Source organism: Melozone crissalis, unplaced genomic scaffold (assembly GCF_028551555.1).
Source record: "Melozone crissalis strain CALT ecotype California unplaced genomic scaffold, PUWL_Pcris_2 ptg000081l_1, whole genome shotgun sequence".
In the NCBI taxonomy this organism is placed as follows: Eukaryota; Metazoa; Chordata; class Aves; order Passeriformes; family Passerellidae; genus Melozone; species Melozone crissalis.
Window position 1 is genome coordinate 14,305,540 of NW_026535858.1, and position 18,553 is coordinate 14,324,092.

At 48.1% G+C, this 18,553-nt stretch overlaps 1 protein-coding gene across 3 annotated transcripts in view; it reads left to right on the top strand.

The window, feature by feature from the left end:
* Positions 1-4,885, top strand: part of LCLAT1 (lysocardiolipin acyltransferase 1) — a 112,648-nt gene extending 107,763 nt beyond the window's left edge. For all 3 annotated transcript variants that reach the window (XM_054290210.1, XM_054290212.1, XM_054290211.1), the window contains one exon: positions 780-4,885. In XM_054290210.1, coding sequence (XP_054146185.1) covers positions 780-1,288 — 509 coding nt within the window. In that variant the 3' untranslated portion in view covers positions 1,289-4,885. The remainder of the gene's footprint in view (positions 1-779) is intronic.
* Positions 4,886-18,553: the final 13,668 nt, after the last annotated feature.

Here is an 18,553-nt window from a genome sequence, read left to right on the forward strand (position 1 = left end):
CTGCAACTGGAGACAGCTTTTAGTCTCCAATTCTATTTTGCCCTGAGCCAGCCAGCCAAATAAAAACAGCAACATAAATCACCGCTGGCAGAACTTAGCAGTTATGCAACGTCCAGTGCACCACATGCCTATTTTTAGATCAGTTTTACACTAGCAGAATTTACTTTATGAAATCTAAAAAGAATGTCTGTTCAGAGGCTGGGGGATAAAGATGATATTTAGAAAGTGCAAAATGTAAAAACACTTAGAACAAGGATGCTCTAGCAAGCCCTGCTTTGGCAATACTGATATTCTTTCAAAAATGTTGGCTCAATCAGGCATGCTAATGAAGACTAGGGATTTTTTTCATCAATAGCCCCTTGAATTTCTAATGTGCAGTTGCTGTTTGAATGGTTAGCTGTGCTCCCTTTACCCAAACAGCTGAACATCAGACTCGCAGACAGCGCTCGTTATCCAACACCAGATGTGCCTCTTCTCTCCTTTACATTTGACTTAATTCTCCTACTATTGTAATTCTGCATTAGTTTGTACTGTGTATAATCTTGTTCCCAAAGCTTGTTGTTCAGATTCAGAACAGGCAGTGATTGGGAAAAGTTTGACCTTTCAGCCTTTAGATACTCTAGCAGATGAAACACAGTCTGCATAGTTAATGCATCTCTGGGATTTCTGGGATTTCTGCCATAATTTTGACAGTTTTCAGTCATGTCTTGAAGCAGATTAGTATTCTGACTGTTGCATGATCCGTATTGATCTTTTTTCCCCCCAAACCTTTCTTCTAGGTGACAACCTCGATGCCATCCATGACATAACTGTGGCGTACCCCCAAAACATTCCTCAGACAGAGAAGCACCTTCTGAAAGGAAACTTCCCAAAGGAGATTCACTTCCACGTCCGGCGATACCCCATCGAGACGGTGCCCACCTCCAAGGAGGGGCTGCAGCTTTGGTGCCGGCAGCGCTGGGAGGAGAAGGAGGAGAGACTGAGGCGCTTCTACGAGGGTAGAAGGTGCTTCAGTGCAGCTGGGCAGGGCATTGTCCCACCCTGCAAATCCGAGCTCAGGGTGCTGGCCGTGAAGTGCGCCTCGCTCCTCTACTGGACGGCGTTCCCGCTGGGAATGCTGGCGCTGCTCTACCTGTACAGCTTTGCACAGTGGTACTTTGCAGCCATGATCGTCTTTTTCATTGTGCAGCAGAAGATGTTTGGTGGGCTGGAACTCATTGAACTCGCTTGCCATCAGTATTTTAAAAAGCAACAGAAATTTCACGACACGAAAGTAAAAATCAATTAGTTCCGGGGTAGAGGAAGGGTGGTTTTGAGATGCCCTGCAAATTTTATGCACAGGGAACAATTTTTGCATGAGAAGTGTCTTTTACTATCGCCATTGTTAGACATTTGCACATGATTCTGTGAAGAGAAAGAGAAATGTTAGATATTGCTCCACATGAAAATGGTAGTTTTTAATCTCTGAATGTAATTTCGACATTGCTCTCACAAGCAGCTAGCAACTGCATTCTGCTGTCATTAAGAAACAAATTGCTGGATTACTGAACAATCATAAGGACATTAATAAATGTGGTGTGCACTGAAGTTTCATGTAGAAACCCAAACAGTTCAGCAAAGAGAGGTAGATGTATGTTTTCTTTACAGTCACGTTGGTGTGAAGTAAGCACTGAATTTGGAAAACTGGTAAGTTTAGATGGTAGATGAAAGTTGAAGGAGAAGTTGTTCTGTTTCTTTTTTCTATTTCAAATACTCAAACTTATTTTGTAGTAATATTTTTGCATAAGCTTTTCCAAACACTACTGAACCTACCAACCATTCAACTATTCTGGCTTGGTCACTCAGGAGGATTTTCAAGCCTTGCAGTCTTGTGTCATACTACAGAAAGCAGTACAGTGCTCACTCTGCCTCCATTTAAGTGTTTGCTGATTATTTAATAGACCTGTGCAGCTCAGTTTTTATCTCTCACTGTTTCATACTGTTCTAGTCTCCCTGTTAGCTGTGGGAGACTTGTTCCTACTGTAGTATGCAGAGCTGCAGGATAGGGGAGCTGGTTTATTGGTATTTTTTTTCTCACAGAGGCAAAAATAGCTGTTTGTCACTGAGTAACTGGAAAAAGTTTTTAAAAAAGGCTTCCTTGTATCCTTGTAGACCTTCTTTGGTTGAAAACATTTTATTTCGTTTTCAGAGTAGGCAAGATACCATTTTTTTTCTTTTTTTAAATTTTTGTTGTATTAATTTTGGTTTTCACATTGTTTCCTTTGGCATTTCACGTGTCCATGTGCATAATCAGGAAGAGGGCTTGTTCCTTGCATGTCAGGCAGACCTGTTGAAATGCAACAGTTCTCTCCTTGGTGGTACAAGAGATGGGTCTGAGTTTTGGACTTAGCACAGGGAAGAGCTGCATCTTCCCTTTGCATACTGGCTTTGTTTCCTGATGACATCATTACATTTTCAACCTCCTTCACAACTTTTGTTACTTTCCCTTATTTTCATGATATTCGCAAAACCTGAAGGCTTAAATTCAGACAAGGCGCTTTGAAGTGCATTCCTTGTCATGTATAATAAAAGTAATGTTCATGCTCACATAGAAAAAGACAAAAACATTGCCAGCACTTTGGAGATACTTCAGGTCTTCAGGTTAAATTGTTTTGCAACCTCCAAAATTTTAGACAACTTGAATAACTGTATTGCTGCAAAACCTTCCTGACTTAGTAATTATTTGTTTTTTATTGCATGAGGGCTTGTTTGAGCTGGACCCAGATGGCCTGGCTCCGTTTGTTGAGTGGTGTTGCTGTGAAATGTGAAAGTCCAGAGTGGAAAACGTACCTCGTGCTGTGCTACGTGTCTCGAGTGTTGGGCTGGCATGGTGGACACACCTGTTTGCTTCTAAATTACAACACTAAGCATGTTGTCTAATGTGTTTGTTTTAAAGACCATTTTTGGACAAATCACCAGCCTCTATTCAACTGTCCCTTGCAAGGTGACAAGTCTTTTTTAATCTGTGCTTATAATAACTAATTGTTTATTATGATGAAAGTACTTGAAGCCATCTGGTTTACTCCAAATTTTTTAATCCCTTTTTTCTTAAAAATAAATAAAAGTAGGTTTATATTTAGGGTTATATTGCTTAATGATTTTTTCATGTTTGTATTTGTGTACCTGACAACTGGTGTTGCATTGTCATGAGTGGAAGGAGGTCTTTTTTTAAAGCAGTTCTGTGATACCACAGGCGTGGTTGCAGCTTACACTTCCATAGCCTGTCTTCTCTTCAGCCAATACCCTGCACATTCAGGTAACCCACTGCAAGGGAAAACCTAAAAACCTCATTTGTGGTCAATGCAGAGGAGACCCAAAAGGCTTCTTCCAGTCTGTCCTGAGCCACGGCTGTGCTTTCATACCAGGAGTAACCATAGCCAGCCTACTCCAATAGCCTTAACATCATCTTCAGGAGTGACTTCAGAGGACAGGTTCCATGTGTTGGTGACTAAAATACCAGCTACGCTTTTCTGAGTCGTTCAGAGAACTTTGTGGTGTCATCAGATGTACCAGGAACACCAGTGTGAGTCTTGGTCATGGCATGGTTCAGGATTTATGTCTCTGTGTAATTAAAGTTGGGCTCTGAAAATGAAGTCAATGCAATCCATCGTTGACCCTTACAAGGGATTTCCTCCCAGTTGGAGCCAAACATGTAACCTACCGTAATGTGGTAAAAACATCCTGCAAAATCTGTAATTCATCCTCCTCCCTTATGTGTTTGGATCAAAGAGAAAGAATAATCTGCTTTTCAGCTGGTAATGTCACGTTTGCAATGCCCAACTCCATGGTGCAGAGTGAGTGGTAAGTGAAGAATCCTCCTCCATGCGTTTGAGGTAGATGTTTAGATTATGTGCATCATTTTTCAGGTCAGTTAGAAATGCAAGATGGAAAAAATGTTGATTAAAAACTAAAAGTTTTGTGGATGGAGAAGCTTCTTTGTTTAAAAAGTGATTAAGGAACTGGGGTAAGATTTTTTCTGTGAATGTTTTTTCCTCTCTGGTGAAAATGTAGCTGTTTAATGAAAAGGTTCTGCTATACAGATTTCTTGGAGACTACCTTGTTCCCACCCTTTCTCCTTTTTCAAAGATCACAAAGTTGGCATTTAAGGATGTGGTTTAGTGGTGGACTAGGCAGTGCTGGCTCAGTGATCTTTTCTCACCTAAATCATTCAGTGATTCTGTGCTGGGTGAATCACTTGGAAATTTTTTCAGTGCTGTTGGGATAAAGGTGCTAGCACTGCAGGAATCCGACAGCCCTCTCCATGGGACTTGGATTGGCGCTGGCTCTCATCTCACTCAGTAGCAGGTTTGTCCCAGTTCACCTTCTCCTACAGTCCCAGCAGCTGCCCCTCTGGGCTCTGTCTGCAGGGCCTGCAGGTCCTGCTGGGTCTTGCACACATTGTTTGGGATCAGTGCTGTGCTTTAAGGATGCTGCTTCCTTTGCTCAATCAAACGTTTCCTCATCAGCATCAGGGGTTTCTTTCTCTCTGCTCAGAGCAGCAGGTTGAAATCCTGCCATCTCTGTGTGTCATCAGGCTCATCTGGGTAGCAGGATGTCAGACCAAGACATTTTTCTCTTGACTTCAAAGCTGCAAGGCCCAAAGCTGGTGTGTAAGGTGTTGTCTTGATCATAGGAGATGTAGTTCCTAGTTTTGTGCATTGCATCAATCGGTGGTGTTTAAAAGATCTGTGTTTTGATAACTTGATTTTATATGTGCACTGTGTGAAAGAAAACACCAGGACACTGCAAACCTACAGAAAGCCTTAGTTTTCAGATTTCACTGATGATATTATTAGAATGTTTTAACCATGTACCAGTTACTCTACAGCAACAATAAAGACCTGAAGCATTGCATGTGTTTAATTTTGCTGTTTTCTTTTTATTGTAAGGAACAAACCTTGTGTCCAGTTATGATATGGCTGGCTGACTCGGGCAGACTGGTGTCTGTTTCCATGCTTGACTCATGGATTGTGGAAGGAGAGCCCCCCATCTCTCCATGGGAGGCTGGAAAGGGGTGTCTGGCTCTACCCTCCCTTCCAGTTTCTTCATGTAAAGAAGGCACAGAAACCTTTGAGTGTGCAAGAACTGCAGCTCAGCTTTAGCCTTGCTGTGCTGCTTAACCAGGATTGCTGAAGAATTACCTGTCTTAGGTAGTGATAGGTGGGTAAGGGCTCCATTTTAGCTGTATCCTGTTACCTCCCATGTAATTACTGACACAAGAAACCATCTATGGCAAGGTTCACATTCTTAGAGGGCCTTTCTTTATGTGACTTCAGGTCACAGGTCCCTTGATTTCTCTCTCCATTGCTTGAATGCTGATCTGGTGTGGAGGCACAAGGGCTGTGTTTCTCAGCTCCTGATTACCCAGTGAGAATATCCTGGCTGTGCTGGCTCTAGGGAAGTACCCACATCTCCAGCAGGTATACTGTGGCAGAAAGAAGAAACAGAGACCCTGGCAGCAGTTTCTGCAGCTGGAAATGATAATTGGCCAGGTCTGTATACACTCAGAGCATTCAAACCCTTTCCCCAAAGTCAAAATGAGTGGCTTGTCACCCTGGAAAGGTGGTTGTCTCTTCTTCTTGGTTTCCTCACTAATATGCAATGAAAAAATGTATTTCTCTGTCTTACCTGTCCATACAGAAAACATTAGTAATGGAGGCCAAAGATTATTTCACCCTCCAGCTGCCCCAAACCCCTCCTTTGCAGCTCCATATAATGGGGGAAAATGGTCTTATTTCCTGAGGAAATAGGAACTTTGAATCACACTGCAGGCAATCTCAACCAGACAGTGCTCCTGGGAGCAGGGAGCACGGGCTGTGTTTGTAGCATGGCTGGGTCACTGCCAGCCTGGAGGGTTTGGCTGAGGCATGTGAGAGAGATAGAGCTTGCCTCTGTCCTTGCTGGGCAAGCAGTTTTATCAGGAGCTGATAGCAGGCCCCGAGTGTTTAAGTAGATGTCTTTGTTCTGTTACAGCAGGCCCTCCAGGTGGTTTGTCATCCCCTTTTCTGGAGGTTTTTGTCTGGAGTCCTGTTTCTCAGGTGGGCACTGCTGCCCTCAGTAGAAGATCGAGAGTTTGCTGCATCTGAGGTGCTTCATGCATGAGAGAGGCAGATGTGCAGGTAAGTGTAATGGTTTTGGTGGTCAGCAGCCTCTTGCTGCGTTTCTCTCCCCATCTTGCTTGTCTGGGGGAGGAGGTGACAACCCACAGCCTCAGGGTCCTGTGCCCTCAGCTTCAGGGAGCAGAGAAGCACCTCCAGCTTATCAGAGAGAAGAGCTAAAGGGGCTCAGGCCTCAGCATTGCTTCTGCATCCCCAGGACAGGTATGGAGGAGGATGAGCTGCTGCATGGAGTGAGAGCATGAGATGCAGTGGGAGGAGCAGGAGGCACAGCTTTCTGCAGAGCCCTAACCTGGCACCCACATCACTGCGGGATCTTGCCCTCTGCCCCCCTGCACGGTTTCTTCCCCTTCCTTCAAGGCTTGCTCTGCTCTTTGAACAGCTGGGTGTCCAGTCAGCCAGGGGAATGGATGTAGGTTAACACTGAACCCAAAGAGGAGGGAAATGTCAGGGATAATAGGATAGAGGTGCTAAGGAAGGTGTTGGCTCCTGCCAGTGCTGGGTGCAGCTGTTGGGAGCATGTCATCCTGTTCTAGAGGCTGAAGGAAAAGGTCTGTGTTAAAATACTTCTTTACTCAGATGTCTTGCAAGAAAGTGAAAAGAGAAAGAGCATCCAGCATAGGGTGGCTCCCAGCAGGACCATTGGACTGCCCCAGGAATCTCTCTGTTCTTACCTGACAGGCTGCCCATTGATATTGACATTGCCTGTGTGTCCCTGTCGTGCCGTCTCCTCTCTGTGCTCACATTTCTCACTTGATGTTTAAAGATATGCAAATGGTTCCTCCTGCTTCTTTTCCTGGCAATTGTGCAAGACCCTGAGTTCTTTAAGGATAGAATAATCCCTCACTGTCAGTAAGGTTCGCACTGCCAGGCTGGGAAGCTCCCCACCTTTCCAGGGAATCTTGCAAAATCACTTGTAGCAGTGCTACCTTATGCAATCCATGTTTTGCCTGGCAGCCAGGTGCTTCCTCACCTTCCTGGCAAGGAGCTGCCTCATCATCCCCCTCCCCACTGGCACAGTTGGTTTCCCTTCCCGATTATCCACAGAAATTATTCAAGTGGAGTTGTTCTGCCTGCTGGTAGGTCCTGAGGTTTGCTTCCTACAGCTTTGCACCCCCTGCCAGTGCTGCTCAAAGAGCTCTCTGAAACTCAGCACTGAACCCACTCCATTCAAGTGCCCTTTTTATAGCTACCTAAGCAAAGGTCCCCACTTTCCCAGGACTTTTCTTGGTGCTTTGTGATGGGCACAAATGATCAGCCAGTGGGTTGGTCTCAAGGTCACAGCAGGGAAACCTTCCAGCACTTGATCAGACAATCATGCACAGTCCTGGACATGGGCAGGTCAGGATCTGAAATTGTGCTGCTTCTCACACACCTTAACACCAATCCCTGCAGGAGCAAAACCAGCATTTAAGGGAAATGAGCCAAACCTCTCTTGGCAGCAAACAAAACTTTTGTTATTCCTTTCTTGCTCTATGCCTTCCTTCTCCTCTCTCCCTCCCAGGAGTAAGAGATGAGAAGGTTTTGGGACACCCTCTGTTGCTTGAAGCAGGAGGAAAATTATTCTGGAGCCATTGTCCTACATGGATCAGGCTGTGCTGGCCAAGCTCACAGAGCAGGAATTGAGGACTGCTTGACACTGCAGGCTTCTTGTGCTTGTCTGTCCCTGGAGAGCCAAACAAGGAGAGAGAGACTGGGCCCAGTTCCTCACTGGGCTCTGGTGTGGGCACTGCCAGCTCGTTCATCTGCACGAAGAATGTGAGATCCTCATGGCCAACACAAGGACAAAGGACATGGAGCATCATCCCATAGCATCCCAGAGCTTCAGCCAGCAGCTGGAAGCCAGAGAGCACCTGGGAAAGGATCTGCTGAGCAACAGCCCTCAGGTGGCCTTGGTGCTCTTGTCAGAGATGCTGTGAGTGATGTGGGCCAAGGGTAGGGACAGAGCACAGGCACCTTTAGTGCAGGGCTGTGTCTGGCATCAGGCTGTAACACTCACCTGTGGGTTTGGTGCTGCATGTCCATCTGGGACAGGTCTAATTCCTGGCCCCCAAGGCCTTGGCTGGGACAAGGGCAGGACAGTGCAGGATGCAGCAGGACAATGGCAGCAAATGCCACACTGCCAGTAGCAGTGAGGGCTGGCACAGATATTCCAGCCACAGCCACACAGGGGCTGCCTGGGCCTGTCCCTGCCACGTGCTCAGCACATCCATCCCCCAGGAGTTCATCCTGCTGATTTGGTGGGGTTTGTCTGACACAGCTGATGCTCAGCTGTGATCTCTGCTCTCTCACAGTTCCTGGTCCTGCACCTTGTGAGGGATGTTGTGTGGTCTCAGAATATGGGGTGCCTCAGCCCTCATGCCCAGCCTGGCTTTAAATGAAGGTGTTGAAGCTCTTGGAAAAGTCTGTTCTCCTCCTCTACTCCTGCACTGGGGTGAGTGACAGGGGCAGGGCAGCTGGCTCAGGCCTCTCTGGTCCATCACAGGGCTCTTGGAGCAGGGCAAGGGCAAGCCTGATCCTGTGCTCACTCTGTGGCCAAGTGTCACATCCAGTGGACATCTCCAGCCTCTCTCTCTAGAGGTTTTGCTTTCTGCCTGCACTGGGGAAAGGGAGATTCTTTTCCAGGAGCTCCTGAGAGGCAGCACAAGGAGATGTTTTATGCAAGATCACCGCAAGGTGTTCAGGTCTGCCTCCTCACAACATGGGAAGGTTACAGGCAGGCTCTCAGCTTTCCACTGCTAATGACAGAAAGTGCTTTGTGAGTGAGAGAGAGCATAATTAGGGATTAATGAGAAAGCAGCCTGTGGTTTTATTGCCCGTTGGACACCAGTCCCGTGGATGAACAGGAGAGGTTGCATTAGCTGCTTCCTGCTGAGTCCTTCCAGCAGGAGAGTCCTTAGCAGAGTTTCTGCATCATTTAAGGACAGGAGGTGGAGGAGGGCACTGCAGGCAAGGAGTGCTGGGGCTTGGTGTCCTCTGCTGCAGGCTGGGACAGGCCCCAGGTCTGTGACCCCATGGGGAGACTGTGGGCCTTGGGGCAAAGACCTTGGGCTCTGCTGTTGGCTCTGCCACTGCCCAGTGTGTCAGCAGTACTGAGACATCTCCTCAGGTGGTGCCCAGTGGCAGCCACAGCATGCCAAGAGAGGCACAGTCTGGGTGCAAAACAGAGCTATTTGCTTGTGTGAAGGTCAGAGCAGATCCCACCACTCTTCTGCCCTGCTTCAGCCTGAATCCAACAGTGAGGGAAGCTGGAAGAGACCAGGTAAAGGCAGGAATAAAACCAGGGAGGTTAAACACCTGATTTTGAATTAGCTTCATCATTCCTAGCCATTGCATAAAAGCTATTAAAGTTATTACAGGACATGCTGGATGCTGGCACAGCAGGAACAACAAATCTAAGTAGAATGGTCCTTGTCATAAATATCACTCAGGCTGTCTTGACAGCCCTCTGCCAGCCTGGCTGAGCAGTGCCAAACCATGGCTGCAGCTGATGGAACAGCTCCTTCTCTCTCTAAATGGTACAAGGAAAGAAACCTCCTGCTGTGGGGCAGACCTGCTTTCCCTGGGGCCTTTCCACAGGGATCTGGCTGCAAGTGCCACAAGGAGCCAGAGGCCAGGATTTGCAAACCATAGCACAAAAAGAAATCATCCCACTTGTGCATGCATTTGTCAAGTCTATTAATAATTTGCTTCACACTGTACTTTGAATGCTCTTTTTAATGACTGCTCTGCATTTTGCCACTCAGCCATTGCAGTCACATATAAGTCCTAAAATTATCAGACATTCATCTTGTAAAATCACAGCCTGACTCCCCTGATATCTCACTCTGTGATACCAAGGCATCTTTATTGCCAAGCACATGGACTTTTCAAGCCTGACACAGCACACAGGTAGAGAGGTGCTTTTGCTGCTCTGTTAGCTGAGCCAGGTGCCTTTTCCAGTGACAGACCATGGCACCCCCTCGGTATAAAGTCCTCTGGTTACCCCTCTGCTCTGCCAAATGCTCTGACACATCCAGTTAGGAAACAAAGCCAACTTTTAGCTCAGTGTCTCCAAATCCTAATCCTCCCACTCTACCACGTCTCCCAGAGCAGAGAGGAGAATTAGAAAGGGGTGCCTTGCCCCCCACACCAGCAGTGATGGGCAGAGCAGAGAGGTTGCCCTGAACCTGGGCTGCTTCCAGGGCCATCCACCCTCCCTGAGTCAGTGTTAAGAGGATGCAGCAGGAAGTCATTGAAACCAGAAGACAATGGGAATGAAATGAAGAGCGAGGCATCCATTCACACCCTTGGCAGAGGCATTTCTGTTCCCCGCCTGCCCGCAGGGAGGACGGGTGCTGCTTGTTAGACAGGTTATGTAATTGAAGTGGTCTATATTTATCAGGAGAGCGTGGCGTGCACACCTCGAGGGTCAGAAAGCCCGGCAGTTTGGAGAGCATTAGCTCCCCTAATGAATCAGCAGGGAGAAGGACCTAAAAATATGACTCGGCTGCAAAGGACATCATTGGGTGGCTGGGGGAGCCAAGGTCAGGAGGCCCTGATGTGCCTTTCCAGCTCTGGCTGCAGTGGTGATGCTGTGCTCAGATGGTCATTGCCTCAGAAAAGGCAAAATCCACTTGTGCTAAACTCCTTCCAGACTTTGGCTGTGGTGTTGGATGTTGAGCTGTGCCTAAAGGAGAAGGGAGGGGGTCTCAATCCATGCCATAACCCCCGTATTGTAAATCAGCCTCCTTTTTGCATCATTTTCCCTCTGAGCCTGAAACATCAACACTCGTGGGATCTATCCTCCTTTTTAGGGCATAGAACCACTAAAAATGGTTGGTTTCCTTCAGGGTCAGGGTAGTCCTTGGCTGCTCCCAGCCATGGAGGCTGGTTTGTGCTCCCTGTGCTGAGCCCTGCTGTGGGGGCTGCTCAGACATGAGATCTGCGCCTGCTCCTCAGCACTGGGGAAACTCAGGGCAGGTTCTCCTTCATCCTGCTCCGTGCTCAGCCTTCAGGAGCAGCTGTGCCACCCCACAGCCCCCAGCTGTCACCTCAGTGGGGAAGCTGGAGCACATCAGCAGTGGCCCACAGTCACTCTGCATCAGAGTGCAGACACCGAGGTGAGCCGGCAGCTGGAGGGGTGCTCCTGCTGCTCTGCATGGATGTTAGCGAGGGTTATTTTTAGGGAGCTGGAGAGGGCGGAAGGAAATAACAGATAGCCTTTTTTTTCTTGGTTTCTGCTATTTTAAGTGAATTTATTTGCCTGTGGTGCCAGGGAGCTCAGCTCAGTGCCCTGGTTTACTCAGGGCGTAGGCAAACAGTGGCCATTGCCCCATGCTGTGTTTGTGCAGTGTCCACACTGTCATTTACCTTTATAAGATCCTGAATGCTGTGCCCTGGACCAAATTCTGCCTTCTTGTAGACAGGTTGGTGGACCTGCCTGCCCAGGGCAGAGAGCAGAGCCTGGACACTCAGTCTGTCCCCTGAGACAGGCCAGGCTGTGCTTTCCTGCCACATCCCCTGTAATGTTTTGGTCCTTGGCTTCACATGATTCAGACGAGCTCTGAGCCCTGCCTACCACTTGGCAGACACTAAAACTACAGAGGGGTAGATTTACCCCTCTCTATAATTTGTATCATTAGGTTGATTTATCAAAGCTGCTTAGTGACCCGTCACAGCCAGGGCTGGTGTCCCTCTCAGTGGGGTTTGCAGAGCAATGGTACTTGATTCAAACTCCCAGGGGCTCCCTCTCATCCACCTGGAGCCTCCGTGCTTTGCTGTGGTTTGGAAGAGCTTGGTCAGAAAGTCCTTTCTTGTTGGCATTTTTGTGTGATTCTGCAGAAGAGCTCTCCCCCATGGATGTCAGAGTTATTTAATGGAGGTTACCTACAGGGGCAGCACAGCTTCCCAACTCCAGCTGGCATAAACCAAGCCCTGAGAGGAGGATCCTGCTGAGGTCTGAGGGGCAGCAGTGCCTTGGGGGCAGTACAGGAAGAGGTCAGGGGACAGAGGAATGCAGATGGGTGCTGTCACTGTGTCAGTGCTCCATGTGGAGCTCTGCAGTCAGGCACAAGCTGGGATCCTGTTCCCTACACCTGGAGATGCTGCCAGCCCTGATGGCAAGCATAGGCCCCTGGAGAAGGACCAGGAGGTGAACACCAGTGGTCACATCTGTGCTGTGGGCCCAGGGCACTGGTAAGGCATTCATCTGTGCTGTGCATAGTCTCAGTCCTTCCTTCAGTGTAAAACTTTGGTGAGTTTAACATAAACCACAGGGGATGTTTTCCCTGTAAGTCTCTTACTTCTTGTCTGTGGGGTCTCTGTGTTCCCTGCAAATCCACCCATGCCTTTGGATCGTCCTTCTGGGCTCTCACTTGGTCAAGCACCTGGGTGCCACCTCCTCTCTGCTCCCAGCAATGTCACTGGCTGAGGCTCAGAGACCCAATCCACCACCAGCACTGGCCAGCATCCCTGGCCTCTCTGGGATCAGGTCTGTCCCTCAGCAAAAAAGGAACAGGACTGATTCAAACATAGCTGTAGGGCTGGTCTGCCCCATGCACATTTCCTGAGCAAGGTAATTCATTTGGAAGAGTTGCTCTTGGCAGAGGTGTTTGATTACAATTCTCTGCTCCTGTCCATCCTCTCTACTGATAACTCAGCTGCCACAGCAGCTCCTCCTCCCCTGGCCCCACATCTCCTGGACAGGCTCACAGGGCACATCCTGCTCCTGCAGTGGCTGCTGAAATTGCTTTTTATTTTTAAACCCTGGGACACAAAAGCCCTACCTTTATCATTTGCCTGCAGCCCAGCATCTCCACAGATCCTCATTAAATAACCACTGATCATCAAGGCACTGATCATCACTGACAGGCCCCAAAAGCAAGGGAGATCCAGATGTCTGGTGTGCCCACAGCTGGTCCCAGCTCCCTGTGGATGTGAAATATGGGGGTTGTCCTCCCTGTGGGGTGGGGAGAAGGGCTGTGAGGAGCCCAAAGGAATGGTGAGCTTGTGCCTTTCACTGCAATGTAGGGGCAGGTGGCTGCAAGGACTGAGTTTACCCCAGCCCCACCAGAATTTATACAGACAAACAATAATAATGGTTCTTCACAGGGGGTTATTAAGATGGAAAAGTGGCAAACTGGATTATGGCCTGTGCAATTTCATATTCCTCTTCTGAGACACAATTTAAATAATCCTTTTTCATAATTTATTTTTAATCTCTGTAGCACAGACCCTGAGGGAGGATGTCGCCAGAGCAGGAGCACTACCAGCCATGAGTCAGCTGAGTGTGAGGAGGTGGGTGTCCATGGGGCAATTTGGGTGCCAACCTGACCCCCAGAAAGAGGTGATTTGAAGGGAGGGATGGATCATGCAGGGATATGGATGCAGCTCTCTGTCCAGGGCAAACCTCAGTCTGACCTGTCCTTAAATGCCCAAATTTCACAAGTGTTTGGACTCCATGTGTGAAGTTTGTGTCTGGGTTGGGATTAGCTCCCAGCTGGCTCTTCCAGCCACCAGCCTTGTCTCCCAGGGGAAAGGCCATGCTGCATTTTGGGAGGGATCATGCAAAGATTGGTACATGCACAGAGGGAGTCCTGATGTGAAACATTCCAATGGACTCAGTGATGGGAAATCAGGAGTCACACCTGAGGGGGGTGACAGGAGAAAACGTGGTCACTGGTGGCTGTTTAGGGCCAGGAGTCTGCTCTATGGAACAGGCTCCAGTGGGCCTGCAGCAAATATGCAGCTTGACAAGGATGCTCAGGAGTCCCTGCTGGGGTTCACTTCACCCTGAGACAGGCACCAGCTGACACATAAATGAACTGGGTTTTCCCCCCAGCTTTCACAAAGGCTGTAATTGCACAAAGTTTTAGTACAGCTCCTGTCTCGACTAAATATCTTCAGGCATCACTAATTAAACTGAATTTACTGGGATGACAAGTGTCCCTCTCTTCTCAGCCACAGATGTTGTAAGTGCTGCTCAGGCTCCAGCAAAGCCTGTTTGGACCCTCAGGCTTCTCTGGCTCTGGGGCAGTGCCTGGGTGCCTCTCCCAGTGTGAAAACCAAGGGGCAGACCAGGCATCAGCCCAGCATGGTTTTCATTTCTGCAAATAACTCAGATGGCCACAGATCAGGCTGTAGATCCTTTGTCCTCCTCTCCGTGCCCGGTGGGGAGAGTTAATAATAGATGTTGGATGCTGCAGGAAGATGCAGAATTTAAATGAATCCCTTTCCTTCTCAGTAATAAAAATGTTTCTCCCCTAAGAGCCCCTTGATTAATTGATCCGGCAATTGACAAATCAAGGATGGGGAGGCATAAAATCCAATAGAAAGGAATGAAAATAGCATTATGTACCATCTGATGCAGTCAGCGATGTCACGCTACCAAATGACGGCAGAAAACTGGGGCCTTGGGCTGGAGGAGCCCTCATTAAGATGTGGCATGGGTATTATTAAGTAAAAGAACATTGATTTTGTTTGAAAGATTTGGCCATCCATATTAAATATAATCTCTGTAATGTAATCTCGGGAGTTGCTTTAAATGTCAGCGTCACTTGGCTGCATCTGCTCGCTGGGGCTGCTGCTCCAAAATGAAGACGGAAACTTCATTCTCCATCACCCATTGCGCCCCCTTAGCAGCTTGATAGGCCGTGCCCAGGCAGGGGAACATCAGCATGTGGGCTCCCCACAGGGAATAGGGGTGTGCCAGAAATCCCTGTGCATGTAAAGCATATGTGACTATAGCAAAACAAGTCATTTACTGAGGCAGAAGCAGCCAACACACAGGATATTTCAAAGCCAAAAATCACTTTAAACTCTGGGCTTTCATGTGAAACTTGAACACCTGGCTATATCCTCAGCAACAATTAACCCATGTAGCTCTAACCAAAGTCCTTGGAAGCAGAACCCCTTATCTCAAGTCAAATCTGACAAATTCTGATAAAGATTTTTCTTTGCTGTCACACAGATATCCAGATTTAACAACAGCAATGCCCTCTCAGGGGTTTGTGTGAGCTCACTGGAGAGAGGTGGCACTTGCTGATGTCCCCATAGCTCATCAGAGAAGCAGATGCCTCAAGACTGGGGAAAAGCACCATGGCACTCACAGCCCTGCAGCGCAGGTGATGCCAGGGTCCTCACCCAGGTGTTTCCACAGAAAAACGGAGCATGGTACCACTGGTCCCAGCTGGGAGCAGGGCACAGTCCCAAAGAGCCATGAATCTCACATCTCCCAAACTTCAGAGGAGCTGGGGATGTGGCTGGGCCACAGTGTGGGAAGGAGCTGAGGAGGAGGAGGATTTCTGATGGGGCCATGAGGCCAAAACCCACAATGGTTGGTAAGATGCTCTTTGCTGGCTGCCAGGGGCATCTGCAGTCAGAAATCCAGCTCGGCACCTGCAGAAGACTCTCGCTGTCAGAAACAGAGAAGATTCTATGACGGGAGGGACCATGGGCTTGAAAGCACCTGGGCAAGCATTAGTAGGACCAAGGGAAGGTTGGAGGCTTTGGATGCAGTTATTCCTGCCTCCCACAGGGCCAGTGTGCACAGAGGAGGCTGTGGTGTGAAGTGCAAGTACCTGAGCACATGGGGTGCATGGCTCTGCTAAAGGAGCTCCACAAGAGGCATCAAAACAGTTTCCTTGAGAATCAGAAGTGTCCAGACACAGCTGAAGGCACTAAGCCACTTGACTGTAATGGAGTCAATTTTCTCCTCCAAAGTGCAGTATATAAACCTTTTTATAGCCATGCACCAGCAGAGCTATTTTTATTCCCTGCCAGCTGTTGAAAGCCATTTCTGTGGCTCCCTCCTCTCTCCATGCCCTTGCCCACCGTCCCACAGTCATCATTTCATTGCCTGCTTGAGCACTTGGGACATGAATGACAAAGAAACAGAAGGTTATCACTCTACTCTGGCACTGCTTTGGGGCCAGGAAGGAATTCTGTATGGCTGGGGGCTGGCAGGAGATGGGGAGGGGGGCAGTGGCAGCAGTCACGTGTGGCAGGGCTCTCCCCACGTCCCTCCATCAGGAGGTCTGCTCTGTGGGGTTACAACAACAATGAGCTGGGCCTTTGTGTGGTGAGAAAAGCAGCAGGGTCCAAGGGAAAAGCAGGCACACTGACAGAAGACCCTTTGGAGGCCCAGAAAATGTCTCTGGTGCCAAGCTCCTCAACACCATCCTGCTGGAGATTGTCGGGCTTGTGAGTAAGAGCCCTTGTGGTTCTGCCCTGATTTTATTCTTCTCCCAAGAGCCCCTTTTCAGGTAATGGGCTATGCAAACCTTTGCTCTGACCAGCTTCTACCTGGCCTGGTGTGGGAGCAAGACAAACCTTCCCATAGGTCCATTGACTATTTTTACATTTCTGTTGTGACTGTGGAACAAGAAATGAGATAAAATCACTCTCAAGATCACTCTGGGCAAAGCCCATGTTGTCCTAAGGTAACTCTGAACTGTTAGGCTTGAAACAAAAGGGGTTTTCCCCATGGTTTTTGTCACAGTAACTGCAAAGAGGGAACAGCATTACCTTTCCCTGCGGAAAAGGAGAGGGTCACCTGCCTGTGACCTGTGTCACCACAGCTGTGACTTTGTGGATCAAGTGCAGAGCTCAGCATTTGGGGCACAGATGAGGCACAAACTCTTGCCTCCCCTCTCAATCAGTCCCATGGGGTGTCGAAGGAAATACAAACACCTCTTTCATAACCTCTTTTTGGGGGGGGAAAAAAAAAGAAAAAAAGGAGGAGAAGAAGAAGAAGGAGAAGATGGAAAGAAAATAGATTTGTATTGGTTGGGTGAATCCAGTCATTTTGAAAAGCTGCAGAGCACAAAGGTGAAAACATACATGGAAAGCAAAATACAGGAGCTTTTGTGTGCTGCCAGCAATTTTCCTTCCCTTCACTGAGAAAGGAGCTGCCTGGATGTGTGGTGGTGCAATCTGCTCTTTCAAATGGCTGAGTCAAATACCAGCTAAATTACAAAGAGTTGTACAGAAACATGAAGGACACATCATGACAATATTTTGTCATTCCTCCCTCAGATGGATGTGGAAAATGGGAAAGAGAAAAACTAATTACATTAGGGTTCAGATAGGATTTTGATAGCAGTTATTAAATGAAATGTAAAGGTTATTTTCAAACCCAGACCCTGGATGCTTCTCCAAGCATGAACAGACTGGCAAATGATCTGAATTTTTCCATTTTCTTGGTGTTGTTCCTATGGATGTGTTTACCACATAGTCTGGCATTGCAAACTTAAATTTAAAAATAAAGGAAAGGAACAAGCATGTTGCTGGGTACCTAGGCAAAACACAAACAGGCAGAGCAAGGACTGGATCTGATACTTCATTGCCAGGACACCTTGCTCTGGGATAAGAGTAGCAATGAGCAGGATTGGGATTTGGGATTCAGACTATATGAAATAAGAGTATTCTGTTTCTGCGCTCAGTGCTTCAGTTCTTCAACCCTGAGTACAACCTGCAGCAGATACTTGGGATTCAGAGAAGGAAATGTGCCTGGTATTGTCCAAACCTGGCTGAAAAGCCTCGGTATTTGATGCCTGTTGACTTTGATGAGTTGGTTTTGGGCACAGGCAGCCAGAGCAGGCAGGAGGCTGGCAGGGCTTCTGGAGACATCCAGGCAGCCTTCACACCTGAATTCATAGGAAGCTCCTGCATGTCCTGTTTCTGGTCTTTAATGTGGCCAAGTTTACATTGGATTCAACTGTGCTTAAGTCTTGTCTGAGAAAAGGAAAGAAAAGGGCTTCTTGTTGCTCAAACTAGAAAAGTCAGTCTTGAAATCAGTCCACCAGCCCTAGTGAGGTGATGGACATTGCAGAGAGGAACCATCAGCCCAACCACATCAGGGCTGACCTTCTCTCCTGTATCCCAGAGTGCAGGGAGCACTTCCCACGGTATTCAACACCAGCTGCCCCTTCTTCCATCACACTGGGCTGCACTCTTACTTTTGAACAGCTCCTCAGAGTGACTTGCTTCAGATCCTCCTCTCCAGCTCCGTCTTTATCTTCTCCCTCTCTGCCGTTGTGTTTTATCTGTCAGGGCTGGTCCCATGTCACCTCTGAAAAACTCACCTCAGCTTGAGGTCATCTGTCATTTCATCTGTCTGGTAGTGAAAAACCAGTTGTGACCCGTCCAGTGTTTTTGGGGCCACAGCTGACTATTGCACCTGCCTGGCAAGATTTTCCTCTCTAAAACCTTTCCATATCTGCCATGCTTGGAGCACAGGCAGCCGATGCTGTGTGGTTTTTGCAAATGAGCAAATGAGTTCCCATGGCAGAAGATGAGAGGGAGCAGGGCAGTAAAGGTGGTTGATGCCCACAGTGGTTATTTTCCATAGTGGGGCAGAGACTGTGCTCAGTACCATCCCTTTCCTCTTGCTGCAATGTGCTTGTTGGTGTTGGCTT